Consider the following 26,799-nt stretch of genomic DNA (forward strand, 5'->3'; position numbering starts at 1 on the left):
AATATACCTACCACTCCCCAGGTTCATGCTGGTATCAAGTGCGGTGTGCGACGAAGGCCTACAGCTGATGGTGACGGTACTAACCAGGTCTCGGAACGTGCCGCTACGGACCAACCTGACCATCGCCTTTGCTGACCTCACGCTGCGATTCCCGAATCTTACGCAGCCGTGGACGAGGCACATTTATCAAATGTGAGACGGATGTTCCCCATAAGCATATTATTATTTCCTGAATAGACTAAAAACGCACCCTTTTGTTTCTTGTCGTTTTTTAGCAAGTTATTTTCTAATTCTCCATTTCTTCCGTGGATGTCGTAAGAGGCGACTGAGGATAAAGGTTAAGGTACCGTAAGATACCGTAGGCAACAGGCTAGCAACCTGTTACTATTGTACCGTTTTTGTCAAACTTAAAACCTAAAATTGCTAAAAGTGGCTCCGAAGTGGTAACGTTTCGTGTGCTCTGCCTACCCTATTTGGGAATAAGCGTGATGTTTGTGTGTATGTATTTTCTAATTGATTATAAGAGGACGCGAAAGAAAAACGAAAAAATCGTTAACGTGGCAGCTTTCTACCAAAGCAATATAAGCATCTCACGTAATACTTATATCAAAAAGAGGTACTGCATGAGGATTTTGTGCCTTTGTTACTGATATCTCATTGTTAAATCATACTGTTAAAGAAAGTAACGTAAACTCCTATATATATATATGTCCTATTTTTATCATTCTCTAAGTAGCTTTACTGTACTTTGCAGTCTAACGAGAAGAATTAGAAGTGAGGCAGTGCGCAGTTAATAATGCATCCTTCCTGGTGCTCCATGAAATGGTCCGAGTCAAGGGACAAATCGCAGACATGGCGCTCTGCTGCGCCGATAAAGACGCCAAGATCGCGACCATGACCAGGCTATTCTTCAAACAACTGTCACAGAAAGGGAACGCTCTGTATAACGTGATGCCGGACATCATTTCCCGACTGAGCGATCCAGAACTCAATGTTCCGGAAGAAGCATAACAGAGTGATTATGAAGTAAGGATCCTATACAACTTACTTGGTCCTCAAATTATGTCTTTTCTTGTTGATAGCTTTGAAATGGGGTAACATAAAACAAAACTTTAATTGTTAAGATTTATGTGTGACACTGTGGTCTTTGCCAAAATAAGCAAGCAAGTTTTTAAACGAGATAATGTTATCTAGTTTCGGGATTTATTCTTCTGTATCCAAGGGCGTCCCAGTCAAAAACTTTCCTATAAGTTGGGTTGCAGCTAATAAATGTATGCTATTAATTTCAGATACATTACATCCCTCATTCAAAAGGACCGACAAATGGAAGCTCTAGTAGAAAAACTATGCCAGCGATTCAAACTGTCCACAGAAGAGCGTCAGTGGCGTGACTTAGCGTTCTGCCTATCTTTGTTCAACTACAACGAAAGGACCCTTCGCAAACTGATCGAGAATCTCGATTGTTACAAAGACAAGCTCCACTGCAACGGTGTCATGCAATGCTTCAATACTATTATGACTAATGCTTCTAAAATGGCTAAGAATGAAGTTAAGGTAAGACAAGTACTTATGCGTCGGCCCATATTTTATAAACATGACTAGCGATAGGTGACTATGACAATTCGTAATACATTGCATGTTAAATATTCACTATTCAACAATAAATGTCAAGTTTATGACATAGTGGATTAAAATTACTTGAAGGCAGGCAGTGGGAGGGGGAACAATCTCTTTTTTTTGCGAAATATTCCACATCCGGCCTGGGTAAATATTTGGAGTTTTTATTTTTATCAACAGGCACTAATCACAGAGCTCGGAGACAAGATCGAGGAGTGTTTCGCAGTACATGACAACGAGGAGGGTTCCGAGGGAGGGGAGGCGCGCGTACGAGTCGATGCGCCGCGCGCGACGCCACGACGCAAGCCGGCGGCGCGGCGGACGCGGCGCCACTCTTCCTCTAGCCCTGATGAAGTAAGTCATTACAGAAAAAAAATAAGTGGTTGTCATATGGCATGGTATCGTCAAGTAATACTATAATAATAAGACTTTTTTTAACCGACGCAGAAAAATCTTTGAATTAAAACTACCATGAGAAATACAATATAGATGTACTGATAATAGTACTTTACTTAATAGTAGTTATAATATGATATAAATATGAAATACTAATTGCAATTATCTCAGATTTCCGCTCTTCTCTTCTTACCTTAAGCAGCGTTTCCACCAATATGTGCGAGGATGTGTTGAGAAGGATGTGTTCTTCATTAACCAATAGAAACGCTTCATTTACACATCCTCGCACAGCAGATCTCTGGTGGAAACGTTGCTTTAATCTTAATATTCCGTACCTGAGAAGCGTAACACTGAAAGTGCCACTTTAAAAGTAGCACTTGCAGTGTTGTTATGCTTCTCAGGTAGGTACGGTCTCAGTCAGATGACTATGATCGGGAGATGCCAAATTCAGTCACAATACCTAATCAACGAAAAGATATTCCCAATGTCTCCACCCCTGCACCCTATTATTTTTGGTTACACGAGCTTAAGGTGCGCTTACACGGGCAACAAAAATTGCTCAACTATGAGCAATGATGGTCCATTGCGACATGACAAAATATCAAGCAATTTAGGGCATCGGCAACAAACGTCAATTTGGCAAAATATTTAGCAACTACAATATTGAGCGATATGGAGCAACTCTAAGAAACAAGGCAATACTTTTCATACACGAGTAATTCAGTTGAAAAACTACGCTCGCCGTGGACGACATTTTTCTTGTAGCGGCGATGTACTGTCAAGCCAGCAGCATTGCAGTTGTTGCAGCATTTTCCTGCTAACTTCATAGACTTAACTTCATGTTAAATTCCACTAGACAAATTCACTTAACTAAACACTAAGAGGAATTTTCGGCCACTAAAGCTGGTGCGCTGCGCGCGCTGGTCTCCCCGCGGGAGCAAGACATAGAAGCCGCAGAATAAATAAGTGCATACGAGATAGAAAACAAATTGACTTGAATTTCTGTACCCACTGGATATTCGGCAATTCGTATCAGCGACATTGAGCAATATGGAATATACGGAACAATTAGAAGCAATATTGCCGAAACAATTGCCGCATTTTTTTGAAATTGCTGCATATCGCTACACTAATTATTACTCCAGATTGATCCATTCGTGTTGCCGTGCAATTATTGCTCAAAAAATTGCCCTTGTAAGCGCACCTTTGGTAGTTAATGCTTAGTACTTGTCACATACACTTGTCAGATGGTGTGTAAACATAATGCACAAGTGCGAGTGCATAGAAGCCGGTCCTGTTTACTAAGCAACAACTGCCTACCCCCATCTAAAAATCTACTAATACTTGTCACTTGGCACTTGGGTGATGAGAGTAAACATTAATGTCAAGTGAAGTTTGACTACGCAAATCTGCCGAAGTGTTTTGTTTACTTTGATTTCCGAGTTTTATATCTAGAAAAACATCATTATGACGCCAGAAAGACGGAACTCAGAAACTACTATAAAGTTTATTCAAGAGAACGAAAAATCAGCGATATACAAAAATAAACAAGCCAGAGAATCGGCATAGTTCTGCTTGTAGATCTCGTATCAGTCATTAAAAGAATATTAGAGTAGCTAATGGCTAAAAAGTCCGCGGCGGTAATCCATGGCGAAGCCTTTGTAACTACTAATACCATTCTCTAACACCAATTTGTAGATGGCTACTTGTCACTTGTCACTCTGCAGACAAGTAGCCATCTACAAATCCGTAATCACTTACAATAATGGCTAAGCTCGTGTAAACCTAGCATTACACTATGCGAGAAGGTGGCAGCACATGCTTCTCAAGAGGAACTCACGATCCTGCATAAAGCAGCTTTTCATAAACTTAGGCGGTACTTGCACTGAAAATCCCATTGTATTCGTTTCTATCTTTTTTTTTCTTTTAGAACGAACCACCTCCAAATGAAGGAACACCCCAATCAGTGAGAAAGTCGGCAAGAAAAGCTAGATCGAGATTTAATAAAGTGGTTGCAAATGATTCGGATGAATCAGGTAAATTATTGCTTTTTTATTATTTTAACTAAAGGTTTAAGCGCGGTTGTTTTATGCAATAAACGCTGCGTTTGACGCACATCAATTTTGTATCAGATAATGCATGCGCTTGCCGCTGCGCTCACCGCGTCAGACAATGTTTGATAATGGATTATCTGATGCAAATTAATGTGCGTTAAGGGGCTACCCGAGGTTTTCATCGACTTTTGACAAGTTTCGAATCCTACTTTTGCACTACAGATAGAATTATAAGTCAAAGGGCTATCGGTTCTCCAATCTTTTATCTCCATTTTTGTTTACCGGATTTTGAAAAAAATGAATATGAAAAAAAGTAATGAATGAAAAAAGTTTATTCAACACACACATAATAGTTAGGTACAAACAAATGTTACAAAAATAGTTGAAATACAAAATATGAAATAAAATATAAAATAATATATAATTTTTATGTGTGAGTGAAAAGGTCCCGCCCCAGCATAAATGCGGACTCCTGGAATGGAGTTAGCGCTGGTCTTCCGGCGGGACCATTTTTATTGAACACGGTCTTACGCGGTATGCTGAACTGAGCCGTTTCAATGAGGGCTATCGTTTTTTGTCTCACCAGATGGCGCACTGTTGCGTGAGGTTTTTAAGTATGGATTTCGAAGTCTGTTATCACGGGCGTGAAAACAAAGTTTACATTAAAATCATATTTATATTATAAAAATATCGAGCATGCCACAGTGTTGCATAGTCCCCCGTTTTGTTCGGAAAAAAGGGAGGACAAAGATTTCCGAAAAACAAAACTGTCTCAAAACACAGACATTCATTGCCCCGGAACGCATATAATTTGCCATAACTAATTTCAGATATTGCAAAATATTCACAAAACTATTCTAATTATAAATAAACCCCCGTAGCTCACCCAAAAACTATGAGATTTGACATTTCGGAGACCTCACGCTACACTAGCGCCTCTAGTGGCGAATTCATACGCGATAGCCCTCATTGCGTCAGGCGCGGCGTCCAGCGGCGAACAAACGAAACAAATCAACCAAAAAGTATCTCTTAGTAGTTTGTGACCATTGCTGCTGTGTTTCTTACAAAACAACTATTTACTTATACTACCGTGAGACTCACTCATCCATACTAATACTATATACTATATATACTATATACTATATATACTATATATACTATAATATAATATATACTATACTAGCTTTTGCCCGCGACTTCGTCCGCGTGGAATAATAACTTTGGAAAGTATTTAATTTATTTAGGATAACTATTCTGCCAATAATAGCACATAGAAACTTCCACAGTTTACTAAAAATAACCTATTTTAATACATTGCTATAAATATAAACTATTTATTTTTGTTCTTCCGTCCATCCATACATCCATGTTCTTTGGTAAAACAAAAATATTTTTGCGGGTAGCCACATTTTAGCAATATGACGTGTATTATACACTTACAACACAAAAGGACTCATTATTATTCTTCATACTGAACTCTTGACACCTTACGTCCTTTATTGTAAGCTAGGAGGGTAGGATTATAATTAACTAAGGCATTTTTACTAAGCATAGCGACACATATTTTCGATAAACATGCTTATAGTAAATTTGTTTGGAATTCCTTAAAAACTATCATCCCCATATTTTCAAGTAGGTAAATAGGTCGAAATTTGAAAAACGCCGGAAAAAATGTTTTTTAGGCTCCGTAGCTCAAGAGGAAAAAATGGAACCCTTATAGGATCACCTTGCTTACCGTCCGTCCGTCTGTCTGTCAAGATCCTCTATCCCGTAAACGCGCGGAGTATCGGTATCGAATTGAGATTATTTGAGATTAAAACCCTAAACTTAGGTCAATAGTCCCGAAAGCTGTGAAAAAATGAAACTTCTAAGTCAAGGCAATCAAAAGCTACAGTCATTAAAATGTGTGTCCATACAAATCGCCTTAACAGAAGAAGTTATAGAGCACTTCCGGCTGTCCTAGAAACTTGGATTTTTTTTTGCATAAAGCTTTTACATAGCATAATAAATAAGAAAAATCTGAAAATCATAATTTTTCATGTCTGACTGTCTAAGTCAATAAGCCATCTATAATGACCCCACATTGCGTACATTTTGCTATGAGTTTAAAGGGCACTGCATCATCTCCTCTGCTTACATGCCCTCGCCGGTAAAATTTTCAAAAACGCTTGAACAAATATCTATTTATTTCTTATAATGCCCAAATGCCAAGTTTCACAAAGAACCATCGATTTATCTTCAACAATGACGATCTTCCATATAAAGTCTGCAATACCCTGGTGTTGCAGATGTTTATGGGCGGTAGTGATCTCTTACCATCAGGAGACCCACTTGCTCGTTTGCCATCCAGTCGAATAAAAAAAAGTTTCATCCCCTATTTCACCCCCGCACAGGAAGAATTTTAAAAAACGCGCGAAGAAATATCTATTTATCTCTTATAACGTGCCCAAATGTCAAGTTTCATAAAGAACCATCGATTTGTATTCGACAATGACGATCTTCCATATAAACTTTCATCCCCTCACAGGTCGAATTTTCAAAAAAGCTCAAACAAATATCGATTTATTTCTTATGTAGGGCCTAAATACCAAATTTCATCGTTTTATCTTCGACGGCGTCGAACTTTCACCATATTAACTTTCATCCCCTATTTTAACCCCTTAAAGCCTTTTTTTCGCGATAAAAGATAGCCTATGTTCTTTCCCAAGGTCTATTCTATCTCTGTACCAAATTTCATCAAAATCGGTTCAGCGGTTTAGGCGTGAAAGCGTAACAGACAGACAGACAGACAGACAGACAGACAGACAGACAGACAGACAGACAGTTACTTTCGCATTTATAATATTAGTATGGATGTAGGGCCTAAATACCAAATTTCATCGTTTTATCTTCGACGGCGTCGAACTTTCACCATATTAACTTTCATCCCCTATTTCAACCCCTTAAAGCCTTTTTTTCGCGATAAAAGATAGCCTATGTTCTTTCCCAAGGTCTATTCTATCTCTGTACCAAATTTCATCAAAATCGGTTCAGCGGTTTAGGCGTGAAAGCGTAACAGACAGACAGACAGACAGAGTTACTTTCGCATTTATAATATTACTAGCTTTTGCCCGCGACTTCGTCCGCGTGGAATAGTAACTTTGGGAAGTATTGAATTTATTTAGGATACCTATTCTGCCAATAATAGTATATAGAAACTTCTACGGTTAACTGAAAATAACCTATTTTAATACATTGCTATAAGTATAAACTATGATTTTTTTTTTGTTCTTCCATCCATCCTCCATCCATGTTCTTTGGTAAAACGTAAATATTTTGCGGGTAGCCATATTTTAGCTAGACTAATTCTTCATAGTGAACTCTTGACACATTACGTCCTTTATTAAGTTAGGAGGGTAAGCATAGCTACACATATTTCCGATAAATATACTTATAGTAAATTGGTTTCGAAATCCTTAAATAAATAGGTCGATGTATAAAAACCGCCGGAACAAATGATTTTTAGGGTTCCGTACTTCAAAATGAAAAAATGGAACTCTTATAGGATCACTTTGCTGTCCGTCCGTCCGTCTGTCTGTCAAGACCCTTTGTCTCGTAAACGCGCGGAGTATAGGTATCGAGTTGAAATTGAAACCCTAAACTCAAGTCAATAGTCCCAAAAGCTGTGAAAAAATGAAACTTCTAAGTCAAGGCAATCAAAGCTACAGTCATTAAAAGGTGTTTCCATACAAATCGCCTAACAGAAAAAGTTATAGGGTACTTCGGGCTGTCCTAGAAACTTGGAATTTTGCATAAAGGTAACTCTATAGCAAAATAAATAAGAAAAATCTGAAAATCATAATTATTCATGTCTGACTGTCTATCAATTACTGTTTATCAATAAGCCATCTAAAGTGACCCCACATTGCGTACATTTTGCTTATGAGCTTAGAAGGCTCTGCTAACACTGCATCGTCCCCTCTGCAAACATCCAGGTAAAGTTTTCAAAAACGCTTGAACAAATATTTAGGTATTAATTTCCTATTAGTGCCCAAATGCCAAATTTCATAAAGAACCATCGATTTATCTTCGACAATGACGATCTTCCATATAAAGTTTCATCGCCTATTTCACCACCTCACCGGAAGAATTTAAAAAAACGCGCGAACTAACATCTATTTATCTCTTATTACGTGCCGAAATGGCAAGTTTAATAAAGATTAATCGATTTATCTTCGATAATGACGACCTTCCATACAAACTTTCATCCCCTATTTCATCCCCTCACAGGCTGAATTTTCAAAAAAGCTGTAACAATTATCAACTTATTTCTTATTAAGTGCCTAAATGCCAAATTTTATGGTTTTATCTTCGACAGCGACGAACTTGCACCATTTAAACTTTCATCCCCTATTTCAACCCCTTAAAGCCTCTTTTTCACAATAAAAGATAGCCTATGTTCTTTCCCAAGGTCTATTCTATCGCTGTACCAAATTTCATCAAAATCGGTTCAGCGGTTTAAGCGTGAAAGCGTAACAGACAGACAGACAGACAGACAGACAGACAGACAGAGTTACTTTCGCATTTATAATATTAGTATGGAGTATGGATATACTATATATATACTATCCATACTATCCATACTATCCATACTTAATATTATAAATGCGAAAGTAACTCTGTCTGTCTGTCTGTCTGTCTGTCTGTCTGTCTGTTACGCTTTCACGCTTAAACCGCTGAACCGATTTTGATGAAATTTGGTACAGCGATAGAATAGACCTTGGGAAAGAACATAGGCTATCTTTTATTGTGAAAAAGAGGCTTTAAGGGGTTGAAATAGGGGATGAAAGTTTAAATGGTGCAAGTTCGTCGCTGTCGAAGATAAAACCATAAAATTTGGCATTTAGGCACTTAATAAGAAATAAGTTGATAATTGTTACAGCTTTTTTGAAAATTCAGCCTGTGAGGGGATGAAATAGGGGATGAAAGTTTGTATGGAAGGTCGTCATTATAGAAGATAAATCGATTAATCTTTATCAAACTTGCCATTTCGGCACGTAATAAGAGATAAATAGATGTTTGTTCACGCTTTTTTTTTTTAATTCGACATGTGAGGGGGTGAAATAGGGGATGAAACTTTATATGGAAGGTTGTCATTATCGAAGATAAATCGACGAATCTTTATTAAACTTGCCATTTCGGCACGTAATAAGAGATAAATAGATGTTAGTTCGCGCGTTTTTTTAATTCTTCCGGTGAGGGGGTGAAATAGGGGATGAAACTTTATATGGAAGATCGTCATTGTCAAAGATAAATCGATGGTTCTTTATGAAATTTGGCATTTGGGCACTAATAGGAAATAAATACCTAAATATTTGTTCAAGCGTTTTTGAAAACTTTACCTGGATGTTTGCAGAGGGGACGATGCAGTGTTAGCAGAGCCTTCTAAGCTCATAAGCAAAATGTACGCAGTGTGGGGTCATTTTAGATGGCTTATTGATAAACAGTAATTGATAGACAGTCAGACATGAATAATTATGATTTTCAGATTTTTCTTATTTATTTTGCTATAAAGAGTTACCTTTATGCAAAATTCCAAGTTTCTAGGACAGCCCGAAGTACCCTATAACTTTTTCTGTTAGGCGATTTGTATGGAAACACCTTTTAATGACTGTAGCTTTGATTGCCTTGACTTAGAAGTTTCATTTTTTCACAGCTTTTGGGACTATTGACTTGAGTTTAGGGTTTCAATTTCAACTCGATACCTATACTCCGCGCGTTTACGAGACAAAGGGTCTTGACAGACAGACGGACGGACGGACAGCAAAGTGATCCTATAAGAGTTCCATTTTTTCATTTTGAAGTACGGAACCCTAAAAATCATTTGTTCCGGCGGTTTTTATACATCGACCTATTTATTTAAGGATTTCCAAACCAATTTACTATAAGTATATTTATCGGAAATATGTGTAGCTATGCTTACCCTCCTAACTTAATAAAGGACGTAATGTGTCAAGAGTTCACTATGAAGAATTAGTCTAGCTAAAATATGGCTACCCGCAAAATATTTACGTTTTACCAAAGAACATGGATGGAGGATGGATGGAAGAACAAAAAAAAAATCATAGTTTATACTTATAGCAATGTATTAAAATAGGTTATTTTCAGTTAACCGTAGAAGTTTCTATATACTATTATTGGCAGAATAGGTATCCTAAATAAATTCAATACTTCCCAAAGTTACTGTTACGACCTCCGAATTGCTTTCCTTGTTCCCACCAAAAGTCCAAGTCCAAACATTCCCTTCACCATGGCTGAACAGAGCCCGCCATCTAGCGAGGTCATCGCACAATTATCTGGCGCGCATGCGCTGTCCTGAAGTCACGTGGTGCCGCCTGAAGACCGTAGCTCGACCAATCCCGACCGGCGCTGCAATCGTCGCAGCCATATTTTCTGCTCTCGCTACAATTCTGTACAAAAAACCGACGTGCGCGCGTGTCTCGTAAACAAAAATTGATAGTGAGAGTGGGATTCCTCCATAAAAGAAGACTGTGTGATCCGGCTCTCGTCGCTAAGGACAAGCGACTAGCGAACAGCCCTCTGGTGAGTCCTCCCGTCCAGTCTTTTCCTTCTTTCTGCGGGTTGGTTGTCGAGGCATTCCTCCTTCTAGAACCGGCTTTCGAGAGGTACCAAGCCCTCAAGCCTGGCATAAACATTTGTGGTCCTATCGAGCTCGAATCCCCTTTGGAACTGGGTTCAATTTCGGAAGAAAACTCCAGTAATAAATACATACTTAATTACGTTAATTTATACTTCGCAACCTTTTATTTAGGTAGGTATTTGCTTACCTAGAAACAAAACAAAAACAAAGCGTGTGCTCGGAATTGCCGACTTACTTACCTACCTATGTCCGTGTTGTATTTTATAAAGAAACTTAACAAAATACCTAACTACTTAGTGAATTTCATTTTGTCTATGCATAGGAAGGTAGGTACGTCATATTTTACTTATATAACTAATTAATTAGTGACAAATGCTTCGCATAATAAGTAGGGACTTAAATTGTTCCCGAATTTAAAGGATTTTCATGTTCATTGTTTACCTTACTTAAGTATGTACAAACTTACGGCTTGCATCTACTTAGGTATTATTCGAACAATAAAGAAGGATTGAAGTCGTTCGCGTAAAAAAATATTCTCATCTGTAAATATAGTGATTCGTTGCCTGCGAACAACAAATTCCCTATAAGCAGGTATAAACACATACTTAAGTATCTATAAGTTGTGTTCATCGCGCGATCGGTCGGTCGCTTTGCTAGACCAAAATGGCTGACGAAAGTGCTTTAAAAGTTACAATTACGAAACGGGAATATGTTTTTCGTACAATGCAAATTTTATATGATTTGTCGCGGGAAGCCCAAAATGATAAGTCGAAAATCAGTACATTCAAGGCTAGGTTTTCACGTATTGAGTCTTTGCGGGAAGAGTTTTTGGAGGTTACACAGGCAGTCAACACACTAACTTTAAAACTAAACCCCGAAGAAAACATTTGTATGAAAAAATTAGAAGCGTTTGACGAATTATACTATGCGGTACTGAGTGCCGCGGAGTTCTTGATACCAAAAGTTGTTAGCGGCAGCGGCAGCGGTGCGGCGGCATCGCCTTTGATCGGCACGGGGCCGGCCGGCAATGATACTTATTGCGATAAACCGAGCGCTCAAGCTCGCTTACCGCGAATCGAATTACCGAAATTTGATGGAAATATTGAATGTTGGCAGACGTTTTACGACACTTACATATCTCTGGTTCACGAAAATAATAATACAAGTGCTATAGAGAAGTTTCATTATTTAATCTCATGTCTTAGCGGGGATGCGTTGTCAATGGCTAAGGGCGTCCCGGTGACCGCAGACAATTATTCGATTGTGTTTGAGGCTCTGGTTGATAGATATCAAAATAGAAGAATTTTAGCTGCAAATTATCTTGACAAGATCTGCAACTTTCAACAAGTGAAAGCAAATAATTTTTACGAGTTACGAAAATATACAAATTTATTAAATGAATGCGTCAACGCCCTTAAAGCCATGAAACTGGAAAATCTAGGTGAATTTGTGTTGTTCTATCTCGCATCTAGGAACTTAGACTCCGATACACGAAAACGGTTCGAAACACAGAATAAGGTACCTGTACCTACATTCGTTGATCTGCTAGCCTTCTTGCAGAGCTATGTCAAAATTATAGAAGCAAGTGAATCAAATACGTCAATTAATAATAATAGTAGCACCGGTGCACAGCTAAAAAAGAGCGCCAGGCCCATGGAGTCATGGAAATATAACTATAAGTCAGCAGCGCTGGCCGCTCACGTGAAATCTATGGAATGTTTTGGTTGTGGATTGGCGCATTCTATTTACAAGTGCCCGAAGTTTTTAAGTCTTACTTCAGCTGAGCGGACCGATTTTATTAAAAGGAAAAATATGTGCGGAAATTGTTTACGACCAAACCATAGTGAAAAGCAATGTTTTTCCCGTACCAGCTGTGCGATATGCGGAGCTAGACATCATACGGCACTACACGGGGACTCCGTTAGTCCGACGACGGCGGCCGGGGCCCGCGCTGATAGTAACTCTCAGAACACCTTCCAGGCCACCCAAAATCATCACCAAGCATCGGACATTCGCGATAACTGTTATTTTATTTCGGGTCAGGAGGGTTCAGTTGTAAATCCAGAAAATGCGGAAGTATCGGATGTCAGTGCGAGTAATGCGGCTATAGGTATGTGCGCGAGCGTAGCCCCGAGCATAGCGACAAGCGCCAATAGCGGTACACATCTTGAAAGCGGACGCGGGATGGTCTTGCTGGGCACGTGCTCGGTGCTCGTGCGCGGCACTGATGCGGACAGCCCGCCTATGCTGGTGCGCGCGCTCATCGACAGCGGCGCGCAAGATTGTTTTATGACGGCGACCTGCGCGAAGCGCTTAGGGCTACCTCTTCGCAAATGCAACGTCGCGGTAGCCGGTTTAGGACAAAATACGGTTCAACAGCAAGTGATAGGTATAACGTCATGCGTAGTACAACCGCGGGACGCGAGCGAACCGCGTTACAATATTCAACCGATCGTTATGAAAAATATCACAAGTAAAATGCCTGCAGTGGAAGTACCGGAATCGGTTCGACAAGCTTATCAACATTTGAATTTCGCAGACAGTGATTTTGACAAACCAAAAGACGTGGATCTCTTGCTCGGTGCCGAGCTATTCCATAACATTTATGACGGTCAACGTGTGGAACTGGGACCTGAACTGCCGGTAGCGTTACACAGCGTATTTGGATGGGTGATTACTGGAAAACTAGGTACGAGTTGCCAACCATTACCGGTCACATCCCTTTTTGCATCAACCTTGACTCTCGACCAGGTAGTTAAACGGTTTTGGGAAGTTGAAGAACCACCCACCGTAAACGTGGGTAATCCAGATGATGAAAAATGTGAGGAACAATACTCTAAGTTAGTATATCAAGAACCGGACGGTCGTTACGTGGTTCCGATATTACTAAAAGAACCACGCGGAACTTTAGGGGAATCGTATAATCAGTCGTTTTCTCAATTACTTGGTTTAGAAAAACGTTTAAACCGTGACAGTCAATTAAAGCAGGACTATGCAGATTTCATGGAAGAATACGAAGCGCTAGGTCATATGCGTCCGATTAATAAAACTGCGGAAAAAAGTGGTGAATATGTTATTCCGCATCACTGTGTGCTACGTCCGGAAAGTCAGACCACTAAACTTCGAGTAGTGTTTAACGCGAGTGCAAAATCAAGTAACGGCACTTCCTTAAATGATATGGTTTATACTGGCCCTAAACTACAAAATGACATTATAGATATTTTGACTAAATTTCGTCTACAGAAAATAGTTTTCACAGCCGACATTTGTAAGATGTATCGACATATTGAGTTGCGCCCCGAAGATCGAAAGTTGCAGCACGTTTTATGGAGAAAATCCCCGGCTGATCCAGTACGCGAGTTCGAGCTTAACACCGTGACGTACGGAGTGAGCAGCTCTCCGTATTTAGCTATTCGTACATTACACCAACTTGCTAAAGATCATGGTGCCCAGTGGCCAAGCGCAGCTAAAGTTTTGCTGAACGATACTTTTATGGACGATATTACCGCCGGTGCTCCGACTGTGAATGCAGCTATTGAACTAAAAGACGAATTAATTGAATTGTTAAAGGCGGCAAAATTCGAATTGAGGAAGTGGAGTAGTAACTCTACACAATTCCTGACGACAGTACCATCGGAGCACTGCCAGATTCCAAAATCATTTTGTGAAGAGAGTAATGAAGCTATCTTGAAGGTACTCGGAGTCCAGTGGGACCCCACAAATGACTTATTTACCTACGCGACAACCGATTTTAATCCGATATGTACTAAACGTGCGATTCTTTCCAATGTCGCTCGAATTTATGACCCCCTTGGATGGCTAACACCGTTAGTTCTCCGAGCCAAACTCTTGCTACAAGCTTTGTGGCGTCATCAATTAAGCTGGGATGAGACGATTCCTCCAGGATACGCAAAGGAATGGCAAGAGTTCGTAGCAGACTTGAAGCATTTGAGTAAAGTGCGACTACCTCGTCAGGTAGTGCCATCAAACGTAACTAAAGTTGAGCTTATTGGATTCTGTGATGGATCATCCACAGCCTACGGTTGTTGTGTTTACCTCCGTATAGTAACGGACTCGGCTATTCAGGCTTACCTTCTCATTGGCAAGTCAAAAGTCGCTCCCCTTAAGCCCCTTACTGTGAATCGAATCGAGTTATGCAGTGCAGTATTACTGGCACGGGTACTTAACCACATGCGAAATTTACTTAGTAGTGAACTGAAAATAAATAGAATTGTAGCATTTACAGATAGCACAACGGTTCTGTCCTGGCTTAATACTGAGCCACATAAATTAAAGACATTCGTATCACATAGAGTAGTCAAGATCACCGATGAGATTGCTGTGGAAAACTGGCGTCACGTTTCAACTCGAGACAACCCTGCCGATCACTGCAGTAGGGGTCTTAGTTGCTTGCAGCTGTTGGATTGTGCCACCTGGTGGTCTGGTCCAAACTGGTTAACTGAAGACACGTCATCTTGGCCCACTCCAGATCAATATCCGGTGACAGACGTCCCGGAGCTTAAGAATAACCAACATGTCAGTCACACTACAACCAGTACTGACGAAAAGACGCTACTACCTATGTTAACGGAGAGATATTCACAATTGTCTCGTCTTCAACGCGTGGTAGCATGGTGTCTCAGGTTTATAAAAAACGCTAAGAAACCAGCAGACAGACGCATTAATTCGGGTTTAACTGCCGATGAGCTTCAGCAATCGCTCTTGACTTTAGTTCGCCAGGAACAGAAATCATATTTTGAAACGGAACTAAAAACTATCCGAGCGGGAAAATTATGTAGTCGAGCGGTCCAAAAGCTCAATCCAATCCTAGACGAATCAGGATTGCTGCGAGTGGGGGGACGATTGCGCAATGCGCTGCTGCCAAGAGCGGCTGTTCAGCCATTGCTTTTACATAAAAAATCGTCGTTATCGCGGCTTATCATAGACTCCTATCATCGCACCTACTTACACAGCGGTCCAAGAACTTTGCATTCTCTGGTGCAACGAAAGTTTTGGATACTCGGGATGCGCAATTTGATACGGTCTCGACTAGCAAAATGCGTGCCTTGCTTTAAGGCCAAACCTATTGCTTGTCAACCTTTAATGGGTGATTTACCCAGTATAAGAGTCCAGGCGGCACGTTGTTTTCAGAATATAGGAGTAGATTTTGCAGGACCCTTCACGTTAAAGGAAAGCAGAAGACGCAATGCTCGGACATACAAAGCCTATGTATGTGTTATAGTTTGTCTAGCGGTAAAGGCTATACATTTGGAACTGGTAACTGAATTATCAACTCCCGCGTTTCTAGCAGCTCTCGATAGATTCGTATCGCGCCGCGGATTGTGTAAGCTCATCATATCAGACTGTGGAACCAACTTCGTTGGTGCGAAGCACTACTTCCATGATGTGGCTCAATTTATGAAGGCGGGAAATAGAGCTATAGAAACCGGCCTATCAGAGCGTGGCATTACATGGAAGTTAAATCCTCCTACTGGGAGTCATTTCGGTGGAATTTTCGAGAGCGGTGTGAAATCGATGAAATACCACCTGAAGCGCGTAGTAGGGACTCAAGTCTTCACCTTCGAAGAGTTTTCGACCGTGTTGACGAAGGTCGAAGCAGTGTTAAACTCACGCCCGCTTTGTGCGGTTTCGGTTGATCCCAATGAAGTAGACGTGCTCACTCCCGGTCATTTCTTGGCTGGAGGGCCTCTTGTAGCTCTACCAGAGCTTCAATTAGTTGACACTTATGTGCCCCCTCTATCTAGATGGAAAATGCTTCAAAAGCTGACACAATGCTTTTGGCGCATTTGGCATTTAGATTACTTACATACATTGCAACAAAGAGTTAAGTGGTGTAAAGGTCAGGCTAACATTCAAATCGGGGATATCGTGATGATTGTGGAGCAAAATTTACCATCCTTAGAGTGGCCTATTGGTAAAGTGGTAGAGTTGCACCCTGGCGCTGACTGCGTAGTACGAGTCGTCACTCTCCGCATAAAAGGAGGGTTATTTCGTCGACCTGTGTCAAAACTTTGCCCGTTACCCGTTGAAAAATAGCTGTTCTAATTATGACGATTTAATTTTTTAGCTTTTAAGTTAGACAGATTTAGGAACTTAAGTACCTACATCTTATATATATTTTTTGCTTGATTAGGTAATATTCTTTTCATAATTTTGATTAAGTACATGTAGTTTCGAGCACACTCTTCTGTGTAGTTTTTTTTTATGAAGGTTTTTTTTTTCTAGCCGTCCTTTTACTTTTTTTTCTGAAATCTCTCGATGATTTCAAGTGGGGGAAATGTTACGACCTCCGAATTGCTTTCCTTGTTCCCACCAAAAGTCCAAGTCCAAACATTCCCTTCACCATGGCTGAACAGAGCCCGCCATCTAGCGAGGTCATCGCACAATTATCTGGCGCGCATGCGCTGTCCTGAAGTCACGTGGTGCCGCCTGAAGACCGTAGCTCGACCAATCCCGACCGGCGCTGCAATCGTCGCAGCCATATTTTCTGCTCTCGCTACAATTCTGTACAAAAAACCGACGTGCGCGCGTGTCTCGTAAACAAAAATTGATAGTGAGAGTGGGATTCCTCCATAAAAGAAGACTGTGTGATCCGGCTCTCGTCGCTAAGGACAAGCGACTAGCGAACAGCCCTCTGGTGAGTCCTCCCGTCCAGTCTTTTCCTTCTTTCTGCGGGTTGGTTGTCGAGGCATTCCTCCTTCTAGAACCGGCTTTCGAGAGGTACCAAGCCCTCAAGCCTGGCATAAACAGTTACTATTCCACGCGGACGAAGTCGCGGGCAAAAGCTAGTAATATTATAAATGCGAAAGTAACTCTGTCTGTCTGTCTGTCTGTTACGCTTTCACGCCTAAACCGCTGAACCGATTTTGATGAAATTTGGTACAGAGATAGAATAGACCTTGGGAAAGAACATAGGCTATCTTTTATTGCGAAAAAAAGGCTTTAAGGGGTTGAAATAGGGGATGAAAGTTAATATGGTGAAAGTTCGACGCCGTCGAAGATAAAACGATGAAATTTGGTATTTAGGCCCTACATCCATACTAATATTATAAATGCGAAAGTAACTGTCTGTCTGTCTGTCTGTCTGTCTGTCTGTCTGTCTGTCTGTTACGCTTTCACGCCTAAACCGCTGAACCGATTTTGATGAAATTTGGTACAGAGATAGAATAGACCTTGGGAAAGAACATAGGCTATCTTTTATCGCGAAAAAAAGGCTTTAAGGGGTTGAAATAGGGGATGAAAGTTAATATGGTGAAAGTTCGTCGCCGTCGAAGATAAAACGATGAAATTTGGTATTTAGGCCCTTCATAAGAAATAAATCGATATTTGTTTGAGCTTTTTTGAAAATTCGACCTGTGAGGGGATGAAAGTTTATATGGAAGATCGTCATTGTCGAATATAAATCGATGGTTCTTTATGAAACTTGACATTTGGGCACGTTATAAGAGATAAATAGATATTTGTTCGCGCGTTTTTTAAAATTCTTCCTGTGCGGGGGTGAAATAGGGGATGAAACTTTTTTTTATTCGACTGGATGGCAAACGAGCAAGTGGGTCTCCTGATGGTAAGAGATCACTACCGCCCATAAACATCTGCAACACCAGGGGTATTGCAGACTTTATATGGAAGATCGTCATTGTTGAAGATAAATCGATGGTTCTTTGTGAAACTTGGCATTTGGACATTATAAGAAATAAATAGATATTTGTTCAAGCGTTTTTGAAAATTTTACCGGCGAGGGCATGTTAGCAGAGGAGATGATGCAGTGCCCTTTAAACTCATAGCAAAATGTACGCAATGTGGGGTCATTATAGATGGCTTATTGACTTAGACAGTCAGACATGAAAAATTATGATTTTCAGATTTTTCTTATTTATTATGCTATGTAAAAGCTTTATGCAAAAAAAAATCCAAGTTTGTAGGACAGCCGGAAGTGCTCTATAACTTCTTCTGTTAAGGCGATTTGTATGGACACACATTTTAATGACTGTAGCTTTTGATTGCCTTGACTTAGAAGTTTCATTTTTTCACAGCTTTCGGGACTATTGACCTAAGTTTAGGGTTTTAATCTCAAATAATCTCAATTCGATACCGATACTCCGCGCGTTTACGAGATAGAGGATCTTGACAGACAGACGGACGGACGGTAAGCAAGGTGATCCTATAAGGGTTCCATTTTTTCCTCTTGAGCTACGGAGCCTAAAAAACATTTTTTCCGGCGCTTTTCAAATTTCGACCTATTTACCTACTTGAAAATATGGGGATGATAGTTTTTAAGGAATTCCAAACAAATTTACTATAAGTATGTTTATCGAAAATATGTGTCGCTATGCTTAGTAAAAATGCCTTAGTTAATTATAATCCTACCCTCCTAGCTTACAATAAAGGACGTAAGGTGTCAAGAGTTCAGTATGAAGAATAATAATGAGTCCTTTTGTGTTGTAAGTGTATAATACACGTCATATTGCTAAAATGTGGCTACCCGCAAAATATTTTTGTTTTACCAAAGAACATGGATGTATGGATGGACGGAAGAACAAAAATAAATAGTTTATATTTATAGCAATGTATTAAAATAGGTTATTTTCAGTAAACTGTGGAAGTTTCTATGTGCTATTATTGGCAGAATAGTTATCCTAAATAAATTAAATACTTTCCAAAGTTATTATTCCACGCGGACGAAGTCGCGGGCAAAAGCTAGTATTAAATATATTGACCCGGATAACTCACGTCTTAAATCGAGTTTAGCTCGACATGTTTCAACAATGGGTACAACTGGAGGCAGTGCAACCGTGTAGTGAACGTGTCGACTCGTCAAAGACCGGTGGGAGCTGAGAGGGTTCCGGTACATTTACCGTTTATAAAAGGGGTGACGGATAAAATCGGACACTTGTTACGCCGAAGATATAGCATCAAGCCGATTTTCCGTCCTCATATGCAGCTCAGACAGTTGGTACGTTCGCCGAAGGATAAGGAGCCCCTGAGTGGTCCCGGGGTATATATGATTCCCTGTGCCTGTGGCAAGAGCTATATTGGAGAGACTGGACGAAACGTTTCCACAAGAGCACATACGCAGTATGAGGAAACAGGACGACAAGGGGTCTGCTGTGGCCGAGCATTCAATGGACTCGTATTCGACGCACTATATCAGATTTGATAAGGTATCTGTACTTGCGAGAGAGAAATTTTTCATTCCGCGGAAAGTGCGTGAAGCCATCGAAATTAGTCGTCGGCAGAATTTCAACCGGGATAGTGGTTGGACGATACCTCCGAGTTGGAAAACGGTGTTAAATACTCGTACTGCGTCATCGGTGTGTGTGAACGTACCTTTACAGAGCGATGTTGTTAGTGTTGTGTGCTACCCTACATCTGACAGTTGTAATGATGATGAAAACGCGGGTAGTTGTGTGCCGGTGTCAGTTTCGTCGGGTAGTCGCGCGAGCAGAGCGGCGGCGCGCAGTGCCCGTGTTGCAGCAGCCGCTGAGTCGCGTTGCTCCGAAGACGAAGGGCTACGGATTAGCCCGAAACATGTCGAGCTAAACTCGATTTAAGACGTGAGTTATCCGGGTCAATATATTTAATACTATATATACATAATTTTGTATGTTTTTTTTTTTAAATTGTCTGAAAAACACTTATTTCGTATCCCTATTTACGTGAAAGATCTAACATATACGAAATCTACATATTTGGGTTCGTCTTTGCCGTCTCTAAAAACTGGTCGAGGATTTTCATTTGAAACTAATTAACACAAAAAGTTATGGCCAGTAAACCAGGTTTTTGGCCTAAAATTGTTCAACTTTGATGCCAAATATCTCGAAAACAATGAACTTTGAAGCAAATATGGGATATTATATTGCTTAAAGCCGTTGTTGTTACTATATTAAGCTACAAAAAACATTAGAAAACTAAGGAACTCAGATCGAAGGTTGTTGTTTGTAGTAAGGTTCAAATTTGTTTAGCAGGTGGAGCGTAATAGAAACACGACTTGCTTGATTGATATTTGTATTGTGACTGACTATTAAAAATAAAGTGATTTTACAGCCCGAACTAACAGCGTTAACATACCGCCCGCCAAAGGACGGTTCAGTCCTTTACAAATAATATTTCACATAGATCATGCATAATTATAATAACAAGTAATAAATATTTTTCATTCGTTAATTTCGATTGGCAACATACATAGTTTAGTTATAGATCTTTTCACTACACTGTCACCACTTTTAACGCTATAAACTCGAGTCACGCCGTCTGGCCCTGGATGTTTGTCGACGATTCGTCCGAGAGCCCATTTGCCAGGGGGAAGATTATCCATTTTTATTAGGACAATGTGACCTTTATTGAATTCATCTATCTTTTTTAACCACTTTGGACGTTGCTGTAACCTTGACAGATATTCCTGTTGCCACCTTTGCCAGAAATCTCTCACTATTTTCTGTAAATGTTGCCATCGTGACAGTAGACCGATTTTCACGTTTTTTAAATCAGGAGACGGAACGTTTATAGGAGCTTCACTAATTAAAAAGTGTCCAGGTGTCAAAGGTTCGATATTGTCAGTGTCTTCATCATTAATCGGGCTCAGAGGCCTAGAATTCAAGCATGCCTCTATTTCACAAAGAACTGTGGTCATTTCCTCGAATGTCAGGTTAGTGGTGACTGTTCTTTTCAGGTGGTATTTCAGCGATTTAACGCCTGCCTCCCATAAACCCCCGAAATTTGGGCTGTATGCAGGGATAAAGTGCCATTGCGTACCATCAGAAGCAAGCGAAACAGCAACTTGATCTTTAAATTCCAGTTGGGCTTCTTTCCACGCCGCAACCAACTCTTTGTTTGCCCCGACGAAATTTCTGCCCTGGTCACTCCAGATGTGTGTGCACTTTCCTCTTCTGGCTACAAATCTTTTAAATGCAGCAATAAAAGCTTCCGATGTTAGGTCACTAACCAGTTCTAGGTGTATAGCTTTTACTGACAAACATATGAAAATTGCTACGTAAGTCTTTATAGTCTTCGCTCCTCTACCTTTAGATATAAGAGTGGTGAAAGGTCCTGCAAAGTCGACGCCACTGTGCAAAAACGGTCTAGTAGGCGTGACTCGTTCTCTGGGTAAGTCCCCCATCATTTGTGGTTTAGGAGCAGCGCTTTGTCTAGCACACACCAAACATTTCTGCACATGTCTTCTGACCAATGCCTTAGCTTTAAGTATCCAATACTGTGATCTTAAATATCCTAGCATTAGTGAAATTCCGCCATGTAACGTTTTTATATGTGCGTTGGCCACTATGAGAGGAGTAAGATTGTTTTTGTTTCCCAAGATTATGGGGTGCTTACTGTCATTATCTAAGTTTGCATGACGTAGTCTGCCTCCAACTCTTAGGATCCCTTCACTTAGAAACGGATTTAATGTCTTAAGTTTACTGTTTGCTCTCACATTTTTGTTTGATTTTAATCTGTTTAGGTCTTCTATAAATTCTTCGTTTTGAACTATCTGTATACATATGTGAAGCGCGTTTTGTAAATCATGTGTTGTAGGGTTAATATCAATTATTTGTTCTTTCTTCATATTTAAGAATTTACGGCAAAATGAAATTGTTTTTAGTAACTCCTGTAGGCTGTCAAATCCACTGAATTGTTCTGTCAGTTTTTTGCTATTCTCATCTTCTAAGTTCAAATTTGATTGTATGATGTTTCTGCTTTCCATGTCTGTATTTGTTACATTAGGTCTGATGTATTCTATTCCTTGCATTGACAGCCATTCTGGCCCTTGCCACCATAACTTAGAAGTTTTTAATTCGGATAAAAACATTCCTCTTGAAGCAATATCAGCAGGATTGTCTTGAGACAGTACGTGATACCACTGATTTTGATTTACATTGCCTGTTATCTCCACCACTCTATTTGCCACGAATGTCTTCCATTTTTGTGGGTCGCCTAAAATCCAGGAGATCACAATAGATGAATCTGTCCATGCAAATATGTGTGTGTCTGGTATTCTCATGGCTTGGCTGACTTGCTTTAACAATCTTGACAGTATCACAGCTCCACAAAGTTCAAGTCTTGGCAAGGATATAGTCTTGATAGGAGCGACTTTAGTTCTCGATGCAATCAAATTTGTTTTAATTGTTCCATCTGGTTTCTCAACTCTGAGGTAAACGGCTGCTCCGTATGCATGTATTGAAGCATCGCTGAAACCGTGTATTTGAATGTTTGGTTTGTCTGTACTCAATGTGTCCACCCAGCGATTAATACGTATGTCATTTACATTTTGTAAATCTGCTTTTATCTTGTTCCATTCATCTGTTAATGTTTGACTTATTCGATCATCCCAGGTCACCTTTGTCGTCCACAATCTCTGAATGAACATCTTGGCTTGAAGAACACATGGCGCAATCCATCCCAGAGGATCAAAGAGCTTTTGTATATCTGACAGAATATGTCTTTTCGTGAGGTGTTCGTGTGAGTGCGACATCTTGTAGTTGTATTCAAACTGATCGGTTCCCAGGTTCCACTGAACGCCAAGTGCTTTAATTGTACCATCCATGTTCAGATTGAGATGAGCATTAACTGATCGTTCATCTGGTGGTAAACTTCGCATAAATTCAGCATTATTAGACGACCATTTTTTTAGCTCAAATCCTCCCTTCTGCAAAACCTCTTTCAGCTGCCTGCTCGCTATCTTTGCCTCTTCAGCTGTATCACATCCTGACATCAGGTCGTCAACATAAAAATCTTCCGCTATCATCTTAGCTGCAACAGGATACTCTTGACCTTCGTCGATTCCAAGTTGCAGTAGTGTTTTAACAGCCAAATAGGGAGCTGATGCAGTGCCGAATGTAACAGTCAGAAGGCGATAATCTTTGATGTTGTCTGTTGTATCGTTTCGCCATAATATTCGTTGGTAGTCAACGTCTTCTTTTCTAGTTAGCACCATTCGGTACATCTTTTGCACATCTGATACAAAGCACACAGCATGCATGCGCCACCTCATTATCAAACTCCTGAGATCTTCTTGTAGTATAGGTCCCACGAGAAGGTCGTCATTGAGAGAGACCCCATTAGTACCTTTACATGATGCATCAAACACTGCTCTTGTCTTAGTAGTTTCCTTCTCCGCTCTGACTACTGGAAGGTGAGGTAAGTATATACTTTTCTTTGCGTATATTTCGTCTACTGGGACTTCTTCCATGTGTTTTAATTTAATGTAGTCTTCAATAACGTGTCTATAATCTTCTTTCAAGCCGGGCGTTCTTTGAAACCTTGTCTCCAATTGTAATAATCTGTTTTTTGCAATCTCTCTAGTATTTCCATCACATGCTCTAGGTACCTTTGTCCTAAACGGCAGTTTTACAACATATCTTCCATCTTTATTTCGTGTATACGTATTCTCATATATATTTTCACATGCTTGCTCTTCTTTGGTGAACTTTCTTTTTGTATCGGCGTCTACTTCCCATATTGACTTTAGTAAGTCGTCGACATCAATTTGATGGTGCATTACATTAAACGATTGCTCTTGTGCACTTGTATCTATCTCACCAAACAAGATCCAACCCAGGGTTGTCTTTTGAGCACATGGTGTACCTGGCGGACCTCTGATTATACTGGCATCCTCTATTATTTGTGCGTATTCCTTTACTCCAAGGAGCAGATCTATTGGACCTGGTGTATTGTAACTGGGGTCTGCCAGGTCCAAGTCTTGCAAATAGTGCCAGTTGCTTGTCACAATAGTTTTCTTGGGCATCTTAGTGGTCAATTGCTTGGATATCACATAGGCTCGAAGCTGCATAGTAAACTTGTCATGATGCGATGAGACCTCTAGTTTGACCACTTGCGTTATATTCGTTCTCGTGGATGCTACTCCCACTATAGTTCCTCTTGCTGGTTCTCTCTTGAGCTTTAGCATTTGAGCCGCTTTCTCACTTATAAAGGATGCTTGCGAGCCCTGGTCGATGAGAGCTCTTAGTGCAATGGTGTGTCCTTGCTCACTTCTTACTTTTACCATTGCTGTTGCTAATAGAGCCATACCTTGCCTGGCAGTGTGATGAGAAGCAACCGCCATTGCAGCTTGAACTACTGGTTCGTTCTCCGCTGCATTAGCTATCACCGGAGGTGTCTTGCTTGCCTGATCGTGATCGTTGCTCTTGAACACATGCACAAGTGAATGGTGGCGCTTGCGACATATACGACAGGACAATGGTACGCGACACTTGAAGACTCCATGTCCCGGGGCTAGACAATTGAAACAAAGCTTATTATTCTTCACATATTCACATCTGTCAGTAGGTAGCATCTTTGTAAAGTCTTTGCAGTGAGAAAGTGTGTGATTATCTTTACACATGAGACAACTCTTCTCATTACTCGTATTTGCAACATGGAACGTTCGCTCCTTGAATGTAGCTCTTTCGCGCGGGGCCGATGACGAAGCAGTAATAAGTTCCAATGTACGAAACTTCGCCTCCAGAAACTTGATGAAGTCTGACCACGTAGGTAATTCTTCCGAATTGTCCTTGTGAGCATACTCCTCCCAATCCTTATGTGACTCCGAGTCCAACTTCTGCACGACCAGAAATATAATTATAGGATCCCAGGAATCGGTGGATATTTGCAAATTTTTTAAACTATTTAAACATTCTGTTGTATTATCTAGTAATGATTTTAACTGGCTGGCGGACTGGCTATTTAATTTCTTTTGCATAAATAATCGCTTGAGTATAGAATTTACTATAATACGTTTGTTGCCGTAGCGCTTTTTTAGGATGTCCCATGCTTGCATGTAATTATTCTCAGTAACTTGTACGTGTTTCAATATTGCTTCTGCCTCGCCGGATATGCTCGTTTTTAAGTAATGAAGTTTTTGTACGTTGCTGAGTGATGCATTGTTGTGTACGATCGAAGTAAATAAATCTTGAAAAGTAGGCCATTGTTCATATGTTCCGGTAAAAGTGGGGATCTGAATCCTTGGTAATTTTCCTAATTGATTCTCGCCCACAGATCTACACAAACTGCTGTTGTTCTGTTCTTGTTGTCGAATGTCGAGCAAGTCTTTTAAATCACCAATTAAACTTAAGTACAGATCTTCGTATATAAAAAAATCTTCATTTAAAAAATATGCAGTTGCCCCGCGCTGTTCGCGCGTTGTACACTTAATTAAATCTTGATGAGTATTTTTAAACGTCGTCCAGTACTCCTCAATACACTTCATTCTCGCTTCAACGTAACCTCTCGTTAATCTTGACTTAGGACATTTTTTCAAATTAACTTGAGTTTTCTGTAGTAAACTTGCCGTATCTTGCAGAACAGACAGTAATTGTTCCATGATAATAGTTTTCGATAATAAGTTGTCTTTAATTTCTTCACGTCAACAAGTAAACTCGTATTATTGAAGCGCGTAAACAGCGTAATGAAATTATAACTGCATAACTTTGTGCACTAATCCGGCCGGGTCGCAGTGTTTTTATTGCCCTCTATTGTTCTCGCGGCTACCTGCCGGCCGCCGGCCGCTCCACGTTATCTCGTTAGACGGACACGTTCATCCGGTTCGTATGGACCATATGTTAATTGTAGTAAGGTTCAAATTTGTTTAGCAGGTGGAGCGTAATAGAAACACGACTTGCTTGATTGATATTTGTATTGTGACTGACTATTAAAAATAAAGTGATTTTACAGCCCGAACTAACAGCGTTAACAAAGGTCATTGGGGCATGGGATCCCCTTAACCTATCCTCTCCCATAGGCACAATTTGTGCCTAAAATCCTTCGATCCTGTTATCTTGGGAGATGACAGGTTAAGCGCATTGCGTTTAACGCAGCGTTTATCGCATAAAACAACCGAGCGCTTTATGGTTAACTCACTGTTTGAAATTATCAACGATAGACAAATTTTTACACGCAATATGCAATGAATAATTGTTTTTGTACAACATATTTTGTTTTCAATTAGATGAAGAGGAGCAAAAGAAAGAAGAGGATGAAGTCTTCAAAAAACCCACTGCAAGAAAAGCAACGCGGAGAAGAAAGAATTGATATTTTTAATAAAAACTTCTTATACTACTTTTAAGCAAAAATATACAAACA

General features: G+C 40.2%; 2 protein-coding genes across 2 annotated transcripts; one reads left to right on the forward strand and one right to left on the reverse strand.

The window, feature by feature from the left end:
- The first annotated feature begins 20 nt into the window (after positions 1–20).
- On the forward strand, positions 21–26,799 carry LOC141436838 (condensin complex subunit 1-like). The gene is made up of 5 exons (XM_074099914.1): positions 21–192; positions 1,290–1,554; positions 1,798–1,971; positions 3,944–4,049; positions 26,666–26,799. Exons 1-5 carry the CDS (start codon positions 26–28, stop codon positions 26,746–26,748), a joined length of 795 nt encoding a protein of 264 aa, XP_073956015.1. The 5' UTR covers positions 21–25; the 3' UTR covers positions 26,749–26,799.
- LOC141437063 (uncharacterized) lies at positions 20,696–26,413 on the reverse strand. The gene has a single exon (XM_074100268.1). The coding sequence runs from the start codon at positions 26,039–26,041 to the stop codon at positions 20,882–20,884; it is 5,160 nt and encodes a 1,719-aa protein (XP_073956369.1). The 5' UTR covers positions 26,042–26,413; the 3' UTR covers positions 20,696–20,881.

This window comes from Choristoneura fumiferana, chromosome 17 (assembly GCF_025370935.1).
Source record: "Choristoneura fumiferana chromosome 17, NRCan_CFum_1, whole genome shotgun sequence".
Classification (NCBI taxonomy): Eukaryota; Metazoa; Arthropoda; class Insecta; order Lepidoptera; family Tortricidae; genus Choristoneura; species Choristoneura fumiferana.

What these genes read in the sequence shown, in the direction of transcription:
- LOC141437063 (XM_074100268.1), bottom strand. Translation starts at nt 26,041, where the DNA reads ATGGAACAATTACTGTCTGTTCTGCAAGATACGGCAAGTTTACTACAG.
- LOC141436838 (XM_074099914.1), top strand. Translation starts at nt 26, where the DNA reads ATGCTGGTATCAAGTGCGGTGTGCGACGAAGGCCTACAGCTGATGGTG. An exon ending in ACGAGGCACATTTATCAAAT is followed by an intron (nt 193 to 1,289) that starts GTGAGACGGATG and finishes TATTAATTTCAG; the next exon opens with ATACATTACATCCCTCATTC. An exon ending in TGGCTAAGAATGAAGTTAAG is followed by an intron (nt 1,555 to 1,797) that starts GTAAGACAAGTA and finishes TTTTATCAACAG; the next exon opens with GCACTAATCACAGAGCTCGG.